Source organism: Lygodium microphyllum, chromosome 1 (assembly GCF_053477565.2).
Source record: "Lygodium microphyllum isolate KBCC chromosome 1, Lygodium_microphyllum_v1.1.10, whole genome shotgun sequence".
In the NCBI taxonomy this organism is placed as follows: domain Eukaryota; kingdom Viridiplantae; phylum Streptophyta; class Polypodiopsida; order Schizaeales; family Lygodiaceae; genus Lygodium; species Lygodium microphyllum.
Genome location: NC_141135.1, coordinates 153505696 through 153521426, shown reverse-complemented (window position 1 = coordinate 153521426; position 15731 = coordinate 153505696). Strand labels below are relative to the sequence as shown.

At 43.9% G+C, this 15731-nt stretch overlaps 2 protein-coding genes across 7 annotated transcripts in view; one reads left to right on the top strand and one right to left on the bottom strand.

The window, feature by feature from the left end:
- The window catches only part of LOC148041840 (uncharacterized), a 225348-nt gene that overhangs the window by 110504 nt on the left and 99113 nt on the right, over positions 1-15731 (top strand). For all 6 annotated transcript variants that reach the window (XR_015691637.1, XM_087683131.1, XM_087683121.1 and 3 more), the window contains 2 exons: positions 12974-13088; positions 13182-13295. Coding sequence is in view for 5 of the 6 variants with exons in the window: in XM_087683131.1 (XP_087539257.1) it covers positions 12974-13088; positions 13182-13295 (229 nt within the window). In the remaining variant the exon portion in view is untranslated. The remainder of the gene's footprint in view (positions 1-12973; positions 13089-13181; positions 13296-15731) is intronic.
- LOC148041841 (uncharacterized) overlaps positions 1-15731 on the bottom strand; it is a 218362-nt gene that overhangs the window by 110402 nt on the left and 92229 nt on the right. The window lies entirely within an intron of this gene.

The following is a 15731-nucleotide window of genomic DNA, read 5'->3' as shown; positions in this document are numbered from 1 at the left end:
TAATTTTGCAAGAAAAAGTAGAGGATAACAACATTACAAAGTGCAGGGTGGCTCTAGGACATCATGTATGAACCAGATACGATGGATTCAGCAAGTACAAAGGACGAGAGTGCAAGAGACACCCCGGGATAGAAGCAAAGGATCAAGAGTTTTGACGAGATTTGATTGTGTGGGCCCAGGCTTTTGCTAGCAATGGTTCTAGTATACCATCTTCAAAGAAGTCCCCCATCACCGCAAGGGATTGGGCCTCTGATGTTTGTCATGTGAGGATAAAGGTGCATCTGTAGTGTGGGAGGTGAACCTTGATACTTGCGATCCCATGGAGTGATGACTCTACTAATAGCATCAACAGGCAGCTGGACTGGAGGGTCACAGGCGCATTGTGGTTGTTGTCACTCTTTGAGGGGTTGTAGATCCTTGGCAGTAGTGGGAACTCCAGCAGTAGGCGCATCAGAGGATTTGTCTTGGCAATGTGAATAAGTGCAGAGGAGGTTGTGTGAAGGGTCTAAAGAAAATATCTCAGCCATTGACAGATCCTGGCTAGCAGGGGAATTTGACTAATGAAAAAGAGAATAACAACTCACTCATGAAAAGCTGAAAAAGAGCGCATAACCTCTTGAGTACTCACATGTGTACCCAAAATCTCCTCCTCTGTGCAGGTGGGAATAGCTTGATTATGCTCGAGATACTCCTCCAAGAGAGAATTCGTAAACTCAAGCAATTGTTCCTAATTTTCTTCTTGCAAATCTTTCAAAGTAGAAGCTACGTGAGTATACGAGTGAGGAATAGACTCACCCATGTCATGGACATTAGGAGCAATAGTAGATTCATCATGGAGGTGCTTGCTGTGTTTAACAGATGGCTGGACATCCGGGGGAGTGGAACCATCTCATCGGTCAGCATGCAGGCACAGTGGCCATCGTCCTCTCTCTCTCTCTCTCTCTCTCTCTCTCTCTCTCTCTCTCTCTGTGCAGAGTCATCACTGCAAGTCTGCACAACTGCAGGCCCCTGCCCCCGCTCCCTCTTGGTACATGTTTGCTTGTCTCTATTTAATCTTTGAGAAAACTTATTGATGCCTTGATAGTATTATAGTAAGACTATGTATCCTACATTTGCATGCATGACTACTGGTCGAAGCCATGCAAATAATCTCTAACCATGGAGCAACCTCACCATGGATGAAGCCCCTCGTTGATATCATAAAAGGAACCTACCACAGCATCAAGCCTCTAATGTGTTCAATACGACCATGAATTTCAAAAGCAGAGCTGAAGGTACAAACATTTCTGGTATGTTGGTATGTTAGATGTGTGAAAGTCGAACCTAACACAAGAAAATGAAACAAATCAATCATGGGTAAACTTTCCAAGACCCATGTGTGATTAGTTATTCTTTGGGATGTTACTGAAGTTCAAACCCTCGAAGTAAAATAACAGATCTCTTTTTTTTTTGCAATGGATAGTTGTATTAATTACAAAAAAGGTTCAAGATTACAAGATGCAGGGTGGCTCTAGGCCATTGTGCATTGGCAATATACAATACATTCAACAAACACAAAAGGACAAGAGTGCAAGGGGAGCTAGATAATCTGCTTCACAAAGGATCAAGAGTTTTGATGAGATTTTGTTGTGTTGGCTTGGGCCTTTGCTGCCAATGTCTCTAGTACATCTTCAAAGCAATATCCTAGTACTCCAAAGGGATTAGGCAGCTAATGTTCTGCCTAGGAGGAAGAAGGCATGTTTGTAGGGTGGGTGGTGGAACCTGGATACTTGTGATCCCATGGAGTGATAACACTACCAACAGCATCAAAGGCCAGTTGAATTAGAGGGCCACAGCCATGCGGGGATGATTGGCTCGATGGCTGCTATTACGGTTGATATTTGGGGAGTAGCAGATCCTTGGGAGGAGTGGTACTCGAGTAGTAGGCCCATTGGAGGATTTATCTCAGCAACGCAAATAAATTGCTGAGGGAAAGCAAAGAAGGATCAGTAGATGTTGACGACATAGAAGTCTCCTTTGCTTTTCCATTATTGCATCAGGCTTCCATCCATCCTTGTGTTTCCAAGTTTGAAGAAGAATTTGGTTACTTGTCTTTAGACTAATTGGGCTGAATAATCCATTGTTGTATAGAGGTTGGAGCCATCTTTTGGTCCGTCTGGACATTTGGCCATGAAATGACCCACAGCTGACCACACAAGAACCAATGACCAGCAAAAGTACCCCACTTGACCTGAAACCAAAGAGGCCGCATGCTGCTACAATTAAGGCACAACCAATTGGGTCTCTTTCTGGTGGTATTCCACAACATGCACAATCTGTTGTTGCTACTGGCTGCCTTTAGACTTTCGGGTACCAAAACATGGGCTATGGAAGCCATTGGATCCTTGAGAAGGGCCTAGTAAACAATCGAGAAACTCTCCACTTCCATCCATATGGGACATGCATGCTTGAGTAAACATTGAAAATTTGCCATTGGATGCCATTGAGACAATATGCACCAACTGTTTATCAAGGAAAAGGGGCTGCTTATCGAGGAGAAGATCTCGTGCGAAAGTAGAAAGAAGCACAACCTCATAGATTCACATGGGCTTGCAAGGATCTCCACCACACAATTAGTTTGAAGGATAGATGTCAACTAGTGATGGATCCTAGAAAGCACGAGAATGTGGCTTGTGAAGAAGAGAATAGCGCCTTGCTTGTGAAAAGCAGAAATAGTGAAGAACCTCTTGAGTTTCACTTGTGTATCCAAAATCTCCTTCTCCATGTAGGCGAGAATAGCTTGATGGTTATGCTCGACATACTCCTCCAAACAAGAATTTGCAAACCCGAGCAACTGTTCCCAATTTGCTTCTTGCAAATCATGTGAAGTACAAGCCACTTGAGCATATGAGCGAGGCGGAGAATGATCCATGTCAAGGGCCTTAGGAGCAGCAATAAATTCATCGTGGAGATGCTTGGTGTGTTTGATAGATGACTGAGCATTAGGGGAGGGAGAAGCCATCTCATCACACACACACACACACACACACACACTCTCTCTCTCTCTCTCTCTCTCTCTCTCTCTCTCTCTCTTTTAAAAAGGTAATTGTATTAATTACAAAAAAAGGTACAAGTTTACATGATTACAAGATACACGATGGCTCTAAGCCATCGTGTGTAAAATCTCAGTACCAGACAAACCAAAAGTTACAAAAGTCATGGCAAAGAAGTGGAGGAAATTGCCATATGCCAGGGAAGTAAGTCCTCCCGAGGGAGTAAGTCAGAGCGCCGAATGAGATCTCTCTCTGTCTCTCTCTCTCTCTCTCTCTCTCCCCATGAAGAAGTTTGAATGAATGAATTGAAATATTTACAAAAGGTCTTATGAGCAAAAAGACTACAATAATAAGAGCCTACAAGAATAGAAGAATAGGATCATGAAGCGGACACAACTAGGGTGGTGTGGATGATATTCATCCATGAAGCAGCCACCTCTCAAGGATCACACTAGAGCCGAAACCATGAAATTAAATTTCCATAATAACAATCCTTAAACTCAGCCTACATGACCATGGATGCCTGAGGCCCGAATCAAGAGTTTCCATTGCATTTCTGACCAATGTACCAAAGATCATTTCAATGTTTAAAATGAAAAAGATAGGGATGTGGTTATAAAGTGGTTGTGGACGGCATCTTGCCCAAAACCCAAGAATAGATGATTGTCCACTAACGTGCCATTGAAGTCCATAGTCTGGAAATGAAATCCTAGATTTATATAGCAACTAGCTAAGAGATAAGGAGATGGATAGGAGTCTCATCACATGTAATATAGAAGACACATCTATCACAGGAGATCTTGGGACCATGCAGCATGTTCCCCTATGAGGAGACCCTCTATAAGAAGCCTCCATATAAAAAATTTCCCATGAGAAAGAAGCTTAGAGCTCAACAATTGAAGGAATTGATAACGTCACCTAGCTTTACTATCCCAAGTAGAGCAAACTTTTTTTGCTTTCTTAGTCATTCATCTCTTATCTTCAACCATTTTATGATAAAACTTGATTGGATGATAATTTCAAAACATCGTCCGATTTTACAAAAGCCCAATCCAATCATGGGAATGAAGGCTAAAATGCAGGCAAAGGGGAATACCACCAAAGCAATTCCTCCAAGTTTGGCCTGTATACCCGAAGCATCCGAAAGTATTAATAGGTACTATGGAAAGAATAAATCTGAGACTCTCAAGGAGTGATAGCATCCTATATAGTCCTTAAACCCAGTGGTGCCATCCTAGTAAACTTATCACACTCCATGGGCTTATCATACTAGTCAAGCAACTTGGATATGGCCAAAACCTCATCTTGCAAGGAATTAGACTCTAGAAAGGATACCAAGCAATGTAGTGAAAGATCTCTTGCCAAGAGGGAATCAGATGGGAAAGAAAAGGCTGTGGATTTTGACTACTTGATTGGAATTTGAAACATTCCACTAGGAGGCATGGATTGTAGTGCAGCCATGTGAGATGCCAATTTCCTCAATAAAAGCTATAACATTGTTGTCCAAGAATGATGCTGCATACATAAGGATTGTGATAAGGCCTGCAAAACTGACATATGGATCTTGACATTCAACAAGGTAGCACCACCCAAACGTTTTGGTTGGTAACATGTTGCCAAGTGACCCATACTAGATTTAAATGATTTGTTTGCTTTTTCCATAGCATAAAATGGATAGGCTGCACCAAATCTTGCAATGGCTTCTGTGTCCAAGGAAGCAAAGGCAAGAAATAAGACATCATACTTATCATGACCATCTTTGTAACTTTGAGTGTACATGTATAGACCAACATTGTAATCTCTCTCTAATTGTATTAATTACGAAAAGAAAAAAAACAAGTACAAGATTACAAGATTTCAAGATGCAAGATGGCTCTAGTCCATCGTGCACAAAAGCAATCTCTTGATTTATGTGGAACACACCCACTGTAGAAAACCGAGTAATCCTTATATACATAAGATGATCCTGTCAAAGCATGTTGTTTTATGCTCCCACGGCACATAGAACATCCCAATTGCCGGCTAACACAACCAATACTGCTTACTGTCCGAAGAGATACCTTTAACGCTCCATAACGCAATTCTCATGACGGAAAATAGAAAAGAAAAGAGAACTATTGGATCCCTGCCTTCCCTTTCCCTTTAAACTAGCAATCGAAGTACAAGAAGGAAACGACTGTTGTTGGGCACGGAAAACATCCCGAGGAGGCCCCATTCTCCCTCCTGAGTCAAAGTGCAAAGCAGTATCAGAGACCCTTCTGTCATTACCACCAGTGGCAGATCGAGGATTCATATAGAATCCCCTACCTTGGTGTTGAAATGTCTGGGTAATAGTGTGGGGAGCTGGGTGAACAGGAGTAGACCAAGGCTCCTATCTAGCATTACGGCGAACCACCGAAACACCCAAGATTTATCTTGAGGAGACAAGTTCTAGCCCCTTGAGGGCGAAGCATACTGATTTCCAGCTTGAGAAAACAGCCTTCTTTCCATCTAGTTGTACCTGTTGGACAATATGCTCAGAAGCGACTTCAGGCTGCTGAGCTACTTGCTGCAAAGGGTGGTCATGCATATCCAAATCACGATCCAAAGACGGCTGCATTACCTCGTGGCTTCTATCACATTCTTAAAATGTCCCAATTGCCCACACCTGAAACAGTATCCTGCAAAAGTGCCCCATTTGAGCTTATAGACCAAAGTTTGCAACCTCGGAACCTGAAGATGAACTTTATTCAAGTGAGGTTTCCCTGTATCCCAAAGCATGCATGCCCTATTCCTATTACGGGAGGCCAACCGAGGCTCCACCAACACCTCTCCAAGAGATCTCAACACGAAGGGAAGAAATCGCCAAAGATGGGCAGGGAAATCCACCACCTCGACCCAAATTGAGCATGCCTGTCTCAGTATCTCTTGAAATTCGGCCATAGGCCTCCAAGGAACCATGTGGACTAACTGGCCATCCATGAACAACGGATACGATGCATAATATGTGCCCGCACTTCCGGGCAACGGAAGAGGACCTCAAAAAAACCCCTCGGGCCATCATAGATCTCTTCCACAAGGGATGCCTGCTCTTGCCTTAAAACATCATCCTGACCCATCTCCCCCTTGGCAAGCATGGATAGCAACCATGCCCGGATGCTGGAGATCAATGGGGTCCTTCCCGTAAAATAAAAGATGGCAGCCCTCTCATGGAAGGCAACAATCTGCTGTAGAACCAGATCAGCACCCATAACAGCAACCGCATGTTCCCCTTGTGGTAAAGAACTCGCTTTACCCTCATTAGCTTGAGCATATTCCGACATCAGATGATTGGCAGAGGCCAGCATAAACCGAAAAGACTCATTAGTCTGAGAGCACGAGGCCTGAACATTTTGCTGAGGCAAATTCAGGGCACACAAGTCCGGTTCTTTGACCGACATCTTGCGCCGTTTACCCATGTTGTCTCCTTCCATTAACTGCCCCGAATCCCCAGCTAAGGAATCGCCATCTAATTCTGCCAAGTCTTTGCCATCCCCATTTCCAATACGCTAGTCAAGAAAGGCCATGTCAATACCATTAGATTCCTGCAAGTTCGCCATTCCCAAGGTTTACGCTGATTACACAAATTATCGAACTCTGGCTGTCTTTCACAGAACCGAACAGAACCTGTCTCCTTCAGTGAGCCTTTGTACCCCAGGACCTCAGGACCACAGCCCCAATCTATACACTTCTATTTGGTGAAAATAGGACTTTACCAATCTCAGTTGCACCCAGTCTGACTTACCCGGATAAGGGCCAGGCAGATGTCAGAAGGGACAGCAGGCGAATCGATAGGTAGGACAAAACGAGCAGGGCTGATGACCTCACACTTTGTCACAGTTGCAGATCAGGGGGACGCAGGCAGGAAGGTTACATGGCACAACAGGTCGCCCGGATGAATGCAGGTAGGCAAGGGCAGGGCAGAACAAACCCTGCGCTGGTCAGAGGGGGAAACTCAGGCAGCGCACGGGGCAGATAGGCACATCCGCAAGACGGGAATCAGATTCACTATCGTCCGCACCCCAATCGCCTTGGCATTGCTTCCTCTCTCTCTATCCCTCTCTTCCCCCCACCCCCCAAACCTCGTAAAATTACGAAAAAAAAGTACATAATAATAAGATTGTAGAGCAATAGGGTTGCTCTAGGCCATCATATATGAACCAAATACAATGGATTCAAGAAGTGCAGAAGGATGAGAGTGCAAGAGGCACCTGGGGACTAGATAGACACAAAGGATCAAGAGTGTTAGACAGGGTTTTACTGTGTGTGCTTGGGCCTTTGTTGCCAATGTCTCCAATACACTATCTTCAAAGAAGTCTCCTATCACCTTGAAGGAATTGGGCCTTTGACATTCGGCCCATGAGGAGGAAGACCCATTTGCAAGGTGGGAAGTTGAACCTGGAAACTTGCTCTCCCATGGAGTGATCACTTGACTAGCAACATCAAAAGGCAGTTGGTGGGTTAGAGGATCACAGGTACACTATTGTGGCTATTGCTGTTTGGGGGGTTGTGGATCCTTGGTGGTAGTAGGAATAGGAGCAGTAGTCGCATCAAAAGAATTTTTTTTTCTGTAGTGGGTAATTATATTAATTACAAAAAAAAAACACGATAACAATATTACAGAGTATAGAGTGGCTCTAGCTATCGTATATGAACCAAATACTTTTGGATTCATAAGTGTAGAAGGACGAGAGTGCAACAGGCACCCTAGGACTAGATAGACACAGGATCAAGAGTGTTGATGGCATTTGACTGTGTGAGCTTGGGCCTTTGCTACCAATGTCTCCAATATACCATCGGGATTGGGCCTTTGCTGCCAATGTCTCCAATACACCATTAGGATTGGCCCTTTGATGTTCGGCCCATGAAGAGGAAGGCCTATTTGCAAGGTGGGAAGTAGAACTCAGAAACTTGCGATCCCATGGAGTGATGACTTGACCAGCAACATCAAAAGCTAGTTGGGTTGGAGGGTTAGAGGTACACTATTGTGGGTGTTGCTGTTTGGGGTTCTGTGGATCCTTGGTGGTAGTAGAAACTTGAGAAGTAGGTGCATGAGAAGACTTGGCTGAGTGACGCGAATAAGTGCAAAGGGGTCCTTGGGATGAAGAAGGATCAGCAGGTACTGTGGGCACAGAGGCCTCCTTTGTGTTGCATTTATTCCATTGGGCTTTTGTCCATTCATGTGTCTTCAGGTCAGACAGAGGACCTAGTTGCTTGACTTTAGATTGGCTAGGCTGAATAATATGTTGCTTAGCAGAACAGGGGGTGTGCTTTGATTTTTATCCATGGGCTGATCCACCAGGGTGCTCTTTCTGTCTGGGCATTTCGCTGCAAAGTGACCGAGTTGACCATGGGAGAAACAATGGCAAATAAAGGTACCTCACTTGAGTCTAAACCAAAGAGACCTCGTACCACTACAATTGAGGTGCAACTAGTTGGCTCTCTTTTTGGTTGTGTCCCATAGCATGCATGACCCACTACAGCCATAGCATCCTTGAGGAGAGCCTAGTAAACAGCCAGGCAACACTCGACTTCCACCCATACCAAACATGCCTACTTGAGCAAACTGTGGAAATCTGCCATTGGATGCTACAAAACAATGTGCACCAACTGTTTATCAAAGAAGAGGGGCTGTTGGGTAAGAAGAAATTCTCGTACCAAATGAGAATGGGGTACAACCTCATAGAAACCATGCAAACCCCATGAAAATCTCCTCCACATAATCGGCTTGAAGAAGAGATGCCAACGATTGATGGATCCTGGTGAGGATGGAGCCGGTGAAGAGAAGAATGACACCTTGCTCATGGAAAGCGGAGTAGGAGCAAAGAAAAGCCTGAGTATTCACCTATGAATCTGAAATCTCTTCCTTCACGCAGGCATGGAATAGCTCGGTGATTATGCTTGACACTCTTCCAACAAAGAATTGGCAAACTTGAGCGATTGTTCCCACTTTGGTTCTTGCAAATACTTTGAAGGAGAAGCCACATGAGTGTAGAAGCATTGTGGAGAATTGCCCAAATCAGGGGCCTCAGGGGCAGCAAGAAACTGTTCATGGAGATGCTTGCACAATATGTTCTTCCACTGCAGCTTCGTCGCTGCAGGATACTATATCTTCTTCCACTGTAGCTTCTTCCAAGTCCATGTTTGGACCCAAAGCATCAGGGGCTTGGTCCACCTCAGGCATGTTTAAACCTTCCATCAAAGTGTAGTTGTCAGTAGCTCATGCTATGTCTGTTGCAGGCTCACACAGGTTGACCTTCCGCATGGCAAGCACGGGTATAGTTTTTTTTTGCAAGTAAAATGTGGCTGATTATATTACTCAAACAAAGAACAAATTACAACAGAGTGCTCATGCTCAACAGACTAGCTGGAGCTGATGAAAAAAGTCACAAATACATCATGTATACAAGCCTCTCAAGGCGGTCTGGGGGGGATGGGGGCAAGAAGCCATGGAGGGGGATGTATCGCCATGTGGGGCTACCTGCCTACATCACAGAAAACAAGTCCTGGTCACCCTAAGTGCACATGAAATGACCTCGGAGCTCCTGACAAGCCCTGGACTCGCCTTGCACCTGATCCCATCGGCCCCGGAGAGAGTGGATGATGGAGGTCCAGAGCTCTACTAAGGTCGCTTGTACAGAAAGTTTCTTTCCGCCGAAAGCCTCTTGACACCACGCCTTCAAGATATGCCAACCAGTAAGGTTCCCTATCATCTCCCATACCTCAGAGTGGTCTGCTGTGGGCTCCAGCACCTAGCGAATGGGTAGAGCCTCTAAACCGACCATTGCACACGACCCTGCCTCGATAATGAGTATCGTGTCCTGCATTCTGGCCTCATATAGAAGGTGACGGCCTTGGTTGACCGCTTGCAACAAAAAGCTCCCCATGAGATACATCCAAGGCACCACAACATGCTCCTCTTCACACGAGCTACACCTCCTCACACGACCAGAGGCAGTGCTTTGGGGTTTCGAAGCACAGGTATAGTAGGTGTTTAACAAGTATAGTAGATGTTGCAGAGGCAGAACAAGTTGCTTGTTCAAATGACTAGTTGCAGGACAACGCCTATGTGACATCATCTAACTTTGATGCTATATGGGGCGCTCACTACAAAAGTATAGAAGTTGCGCTTTGTGAAAATTGGGTAGCATGACATAGGCAGGTGACGAATAGTACGTAGGCCCCTTAGGCCCACATGGTGGACACGAGGTTGGCACACAGGGCACAAGATTGGCACATGAGACATAGGAGTGGAATGTAGAGTTGTAGAAACCCTAGGGTAGGACTCTCTCTCTCTCTCTCTTTTTCGTGAAGATAATTGAATTAAGTAGTAAATATTTACATCAGACCATCAGGTCAACATTCTCTGTGTATCTCTTACTTTCTAATACATCAGACCATCAGGTAAGCACACTTTGTCTCTCTCTCTCTCACACACACACACTCTCTCTCTCTTTTTTTTCGTAAAAGGTAATTGTATTAATTACGAAAAAAATACAAGATTACTTGATTACAAGAAACATGATGACAATCCAAGCCATCATGTGAAGAGGTGCTAAGTACTACAAGTTACAATTTCATGGCAAGGTTGCGGAGGAAATTGCCATATGCCAAGGACGGAAGTCCTCCGTAGAGAGCAAATCAGAACGATGGAGAAGGGCTAACTGCCAATACAAGAGGCCCTTAAGCCTCACAATATGCCGCTGAACATTATGGGCGGAGTCAAACAGAAAAGCATTCCGAATGGTCCAGTTATGCCAACAGCCCTAGTATCGAAGAAAGTGATACATGAGCTTCATATGTGGCTGTGCGGGAGTAGGGTATTTGGGCTGGCCCAAAACCCAATCAAAGGGGCGCAGTGTGATACCAACCACCCCTCGCCAAACGGCTGACAAAAATAACCAAACTTTCTTAGCGATGGGGCAAGAAATAAATCGGTGGCGGGCGGATTCCATAGTAGTGGTGCAAAAGAAACAGGTGCCATTGGAGATTCGTCGCTTGGAAAGAGCCGAAGCAAGCGGAAGACCCCCAATCATCACTCTCCAAAGAAAGACTTTGTATTTAAAGGGTGTCTTGTTGACCCAGCCCTCCATCACAGCTGCCCTCCACCATGACCGGGATTTACGCAATCCCCATAAAGCATTCGCTTTAGTAACTAGCCATTGATTATCTTTAATCAGAAGATGATACACTTGGTTAGTAGAAGCTTTGCTCAAATGCAGCCGGCCTTGTAGGTCCCAATCCTGCCAGGGATGATCCAAAGCAAGAGCAGGAAAGGGTTGTCTGCTCTGGAGCACCGTCAAAAGCTGTTCCCATAAAGGCCTATATCCACGAGGGATCCGGAAAAGCCTCCTAGCAGTACGAAACGATATAAGCACATTGGTACTGGCAAGGGTGGCATCCGCAACTGAAGACAAGCCCAAACGTGCCATCCGGTTGAATTGTGGTCTAAGCCCATGTTTACCTTCCCACGAAAGTAAACGCGAGACTGCCAGTAATTCCAATTGAAAGGAGTTAGTAGCCAAGCGATCCTCCGTTGGGTGCCACTGAGCTTTTTGAAGGACGTGTTTCCAGGAACACACCAAATGAGTAAGCAGCGATGAAGAAGAACTGGAAAACCGCGAATCAGCATTAAGAACGTGCCACCAAGAACTCCGGAGTTGGGTATTGCCATGCCGAAGCCCATGGCCCTCCAGGAAACACACACACACTCTCTCTCTCTCTCTCATATTTACATGAGGCCTGCACGCTCTCAGAACAACCAGAACCTATTACATGAACAATACTAATAAATCACAGAGTAGGAACAGCTGGAGTAGAGCGAACAATTGCCAGCTAGGGAGCAACAATATCTGGAAGAACCAGTTCAACTGACATCATAGAAGAGATTTGCCATAACACTAATCCATGCACACGGGCCACATGCCCATGGATGCCTCTTGCTGAATCAAAAATAAAGGCATTGCGAGTACGCCATATATGCCACAAGGTTGTCCATCTAAGGAAATGGAATAGGCAGGAACAATCTGGATGCAAAGAGGGCATAGAGGACATATTTCCCGTAATCCACGAACAAATTGATATGCAGTGCTGAGTTACCAAGGACCACACACAGGTTAATGAAATTCCATATCTATTGTGCAACAGGGCAAGAGACAAAGAGGTGAAGCAATGTCTCATCACATGTAGTACAAAAAACGCAACGACTTGCAGAGATCTTTCGGGCACGGAGCACTTCTCCCGTTGGAAGACCCCAATGAGCAGCCTCCACATGAACACTTTACCTTGATACAGAACCTTAGACTTCCAAATCTGGATAAATCTTTCCCGCCACTTCTTTTTGCTATCCCTAAGTCTGGTCAGTAGTTTCCGTGGCGCTATCTTCATCTTTGGCAGCCTCTTTATGTGCCTTATCTCTTTAGTGCCTTGAGAGCATTGCCACGTAATAATAATGTTCAAGAAAACATAATCTTTCATCAGTTTCTTACGTGTGCTATTGGGAACTCATCTTTCTTGCTCACACGAGGGCATCCACAATACGGCGTTCCACTTTATCTATGGCCTGATTTACCTCACTCTTGAAGATGGAGGAGATCCTCTGTGCATAACAACGTGGAGCCCTATTAATTTGCTTGACACAACATATAAGATTTTTCAGCGGAAGCCATTAGTCTGAGGCTTCAGCCTTTTCTGTCACATGATCTTCATTCTACAAAAATGAGTGTGTCTTAACCTGTGGACAAGTAGTATATCATAATTGGTGGGCAAGTAGTTGAATGTATTGACATTTTTGTAACATAGCTAGTAGAGTTCATCATGTAACGGACTACAGTTTGAATCTCATGATGGATCAAAGCTACCAAAAGACCACTTACAGTTTGCAGGGAATTTGATATTGTGAAACCTAATCATTCATTTCTCAGGATAGCTCGACGAATGATGGGAAGTGGCGATGCAGCTCTTGTTTACAGAAGTGATATGTGTCCTTATGCAACCTTGGTTTTTACATCATGGGATTTCAGAATCACCTCGTTAGAGGTACTTAGTTGCCTAAAAAATAACTAATTTGCATTGAATGTTTGTTGTCAAATTTTTCAAAACATATAATAATGTCAAATTTGTTGCATATAGGCTGCAACCAAGCTACGCAAAGGCATCCGTATGCAGTTAAGAGAAATGTTAGCTGACTCCAATGTTAAAGAGCAAAAGTTATATGGGTTTCAAAGCAAGTTCAAGTACTACAAGGTAATTGGTCTGGTCCCATCTTTTGTTTTTGGTCTTGTTTTTTTCACTTGTGATAGTTTTGGAGATTGATATGATTTAAAATCTGAACTGTTTAGGTACCCTTGGACTTAAGTGCAGATGCCCCTCTCCACTCTTCCAACAGTCATCCTCTCAAGCAAGGAGGGTTTCAATGGCTAGGATTGGAGGCACTTTGCCTGCATTGAAGGAGACATTTCAACAATATTTCTTTGAAGATTTTCGTGGAGGCTTTGGGACAACATGGGGCCCTCAAAGGACACTATTTTTTACAGCTGATGACCCATAGAAGACTATTTCAAGGACTTGGCAAGTGTGGGATCATCTTCTGCCACATTGCTTATGATACATTTACCAGTTGGAGACTAAGAATGGTTGCATTTGGGGCTGTCCCCAAGTGTTGATCTTAACTATTGTAGGTTTTCCTCATAAGGATTTTTTTACCAAGTATTGGTGAATTCTCAGGCAGAGAGAGGTCAGACTCTATCGCTCTGTTCATTACAGGGGTAATCTGTAGATATCAAACCTGCACATAGAACATGGAACAAGCCATACAAGCATAGAAAGAATCATACAGAGATGGACATAGACTCACCTCCCAACTCTAGGTGCAAACAGGCTCACGCCTGCACCTGGGACCAGTAGCATATCCGGCCAAGCTTCCATTACAAGGAGTGACATCCCATGCCATCAGCACACACCATCTCATTGTCGGATGGAACTTCCTATGGTGTGTAGTCTGGCACCATGAGAAACGATCATATAAATGAGCTCCAAGTCCTTTTTATGGGACTTCATCACCCTAGCCCCAGGGCGTGCACACACTACAAGCTCTCATAACCATCCTAGATTTTTAACACCTGCTGTTCAATTCTTCCATCTTCAATGGTCAATATTGTGGACACCCATCTAGGATATCCACAAATGTAACACTTCCCCCTTATAAATGAATTTTTCTTTAAGCAATATCTTGAGGGAGGACAGAGTTAAAAAAGCAACTCTTTAGCGAGCTTACTGACTCATGTGCAACCTGTGGCATTGGAAAAATCTTCCATTTAAGCAACTATTGTCAATAATGAGATTCACCTATCAATGTGGATTTGAGTCATTCTCCAAGCATGGGGCTTCCTCAATCAAGAGAATGTGCTTACCTTGCCCCAATTATTTTGCCAATTGACTTGCAGAGACACCAGATGAACGCAAATATTCAAAGGTAAATTTAAATGAAAAGATATTCAACTAGTGCTCTTGGTTATTAGGACTAATTTATAGTACCTTGAAAATGTGTACAATACACATTAGTGTGCATCACTGAGTCAAAGTTCTTTCAGGTACATGCACCTACCTTTGAGGAGCTCATAAGGATCGTGGTGAAGGCTAGCAATTGTTGAAATGTGTAGCATATTGTGCAGAAAGTCAAGTGCAAATTACATTCTCACATCTTTGAGTTGTTGGAAAATTGGTAGACTCAGTTCATAAATGCACACTAGCAAGGATGAACTATTATATTCAATATTCAAAAGCTTAGTATTGTTATGTGCGAACTCAATCTGGTCTAGGGAACGCAATGTTCCAATCGGATTGATCAGGGGAGATATGCCTAACACATATTCTCCAAGGTGTGCTTATTCATTTCAATGTGTCCATCTATCTCAATATAATATGAGGATAACATAAAGAAGCAAGACTCCAAGTATGGATGTCCATTTTCTATGAATGGCCACTAAGCTTAGGATAAAGGGACTTGAAATTTCATTCGTGCATATTATGTAACAAGTGGGTCCTAAATTGTTGAAAGATTGGTTGCTAGAAATAGCTACAAGTTAGATCTATAATCCATGTTGACTTTAGTAGGCAAACTTTTAGTACCAAGGTGTTATGTCCTTAGGACATCCTAATGGGCACTAGTAGCATTGGTTACAGTGGTCATGAAGTGATTTAGTGCACTTCAGGGTTAGGGTAGCTGAGTCCTATTTATAGGACTCAAGGCCCTATTGTACAAGCACATCATTGTGTGGTCATTACTCTTGGACTCTTGGCCTATTGATCGATACATCCATATACCGGGATGATGTAGGCTAGTGGTATGGGACACCAACCCTTGAGATGTGGTCATGGCCCAAAGTGTCACTAGTTCCTAGGCTCAAGGGTGAGCCCATTTGACCCAATGGCTAGGTGCAACTAGCCTTCTCAAAGAGGGTGGTAATGACTTGTTTAATCAATAATTATAGCAAGTAATTAAAGCACATAAATTGAAAAACACACTTTACCACTTTAATCTTATACAACGGACAGCCTATTTTGGCCCCCCTTGCGGTATTTCTTTATCTTTTATTGCAATATGGATGGAATACACTAAGATTCCTTGAATCTCCTTTGGTCTCTATTGCCTCTTGTTGTCACAAATAACCATCAAGCCTT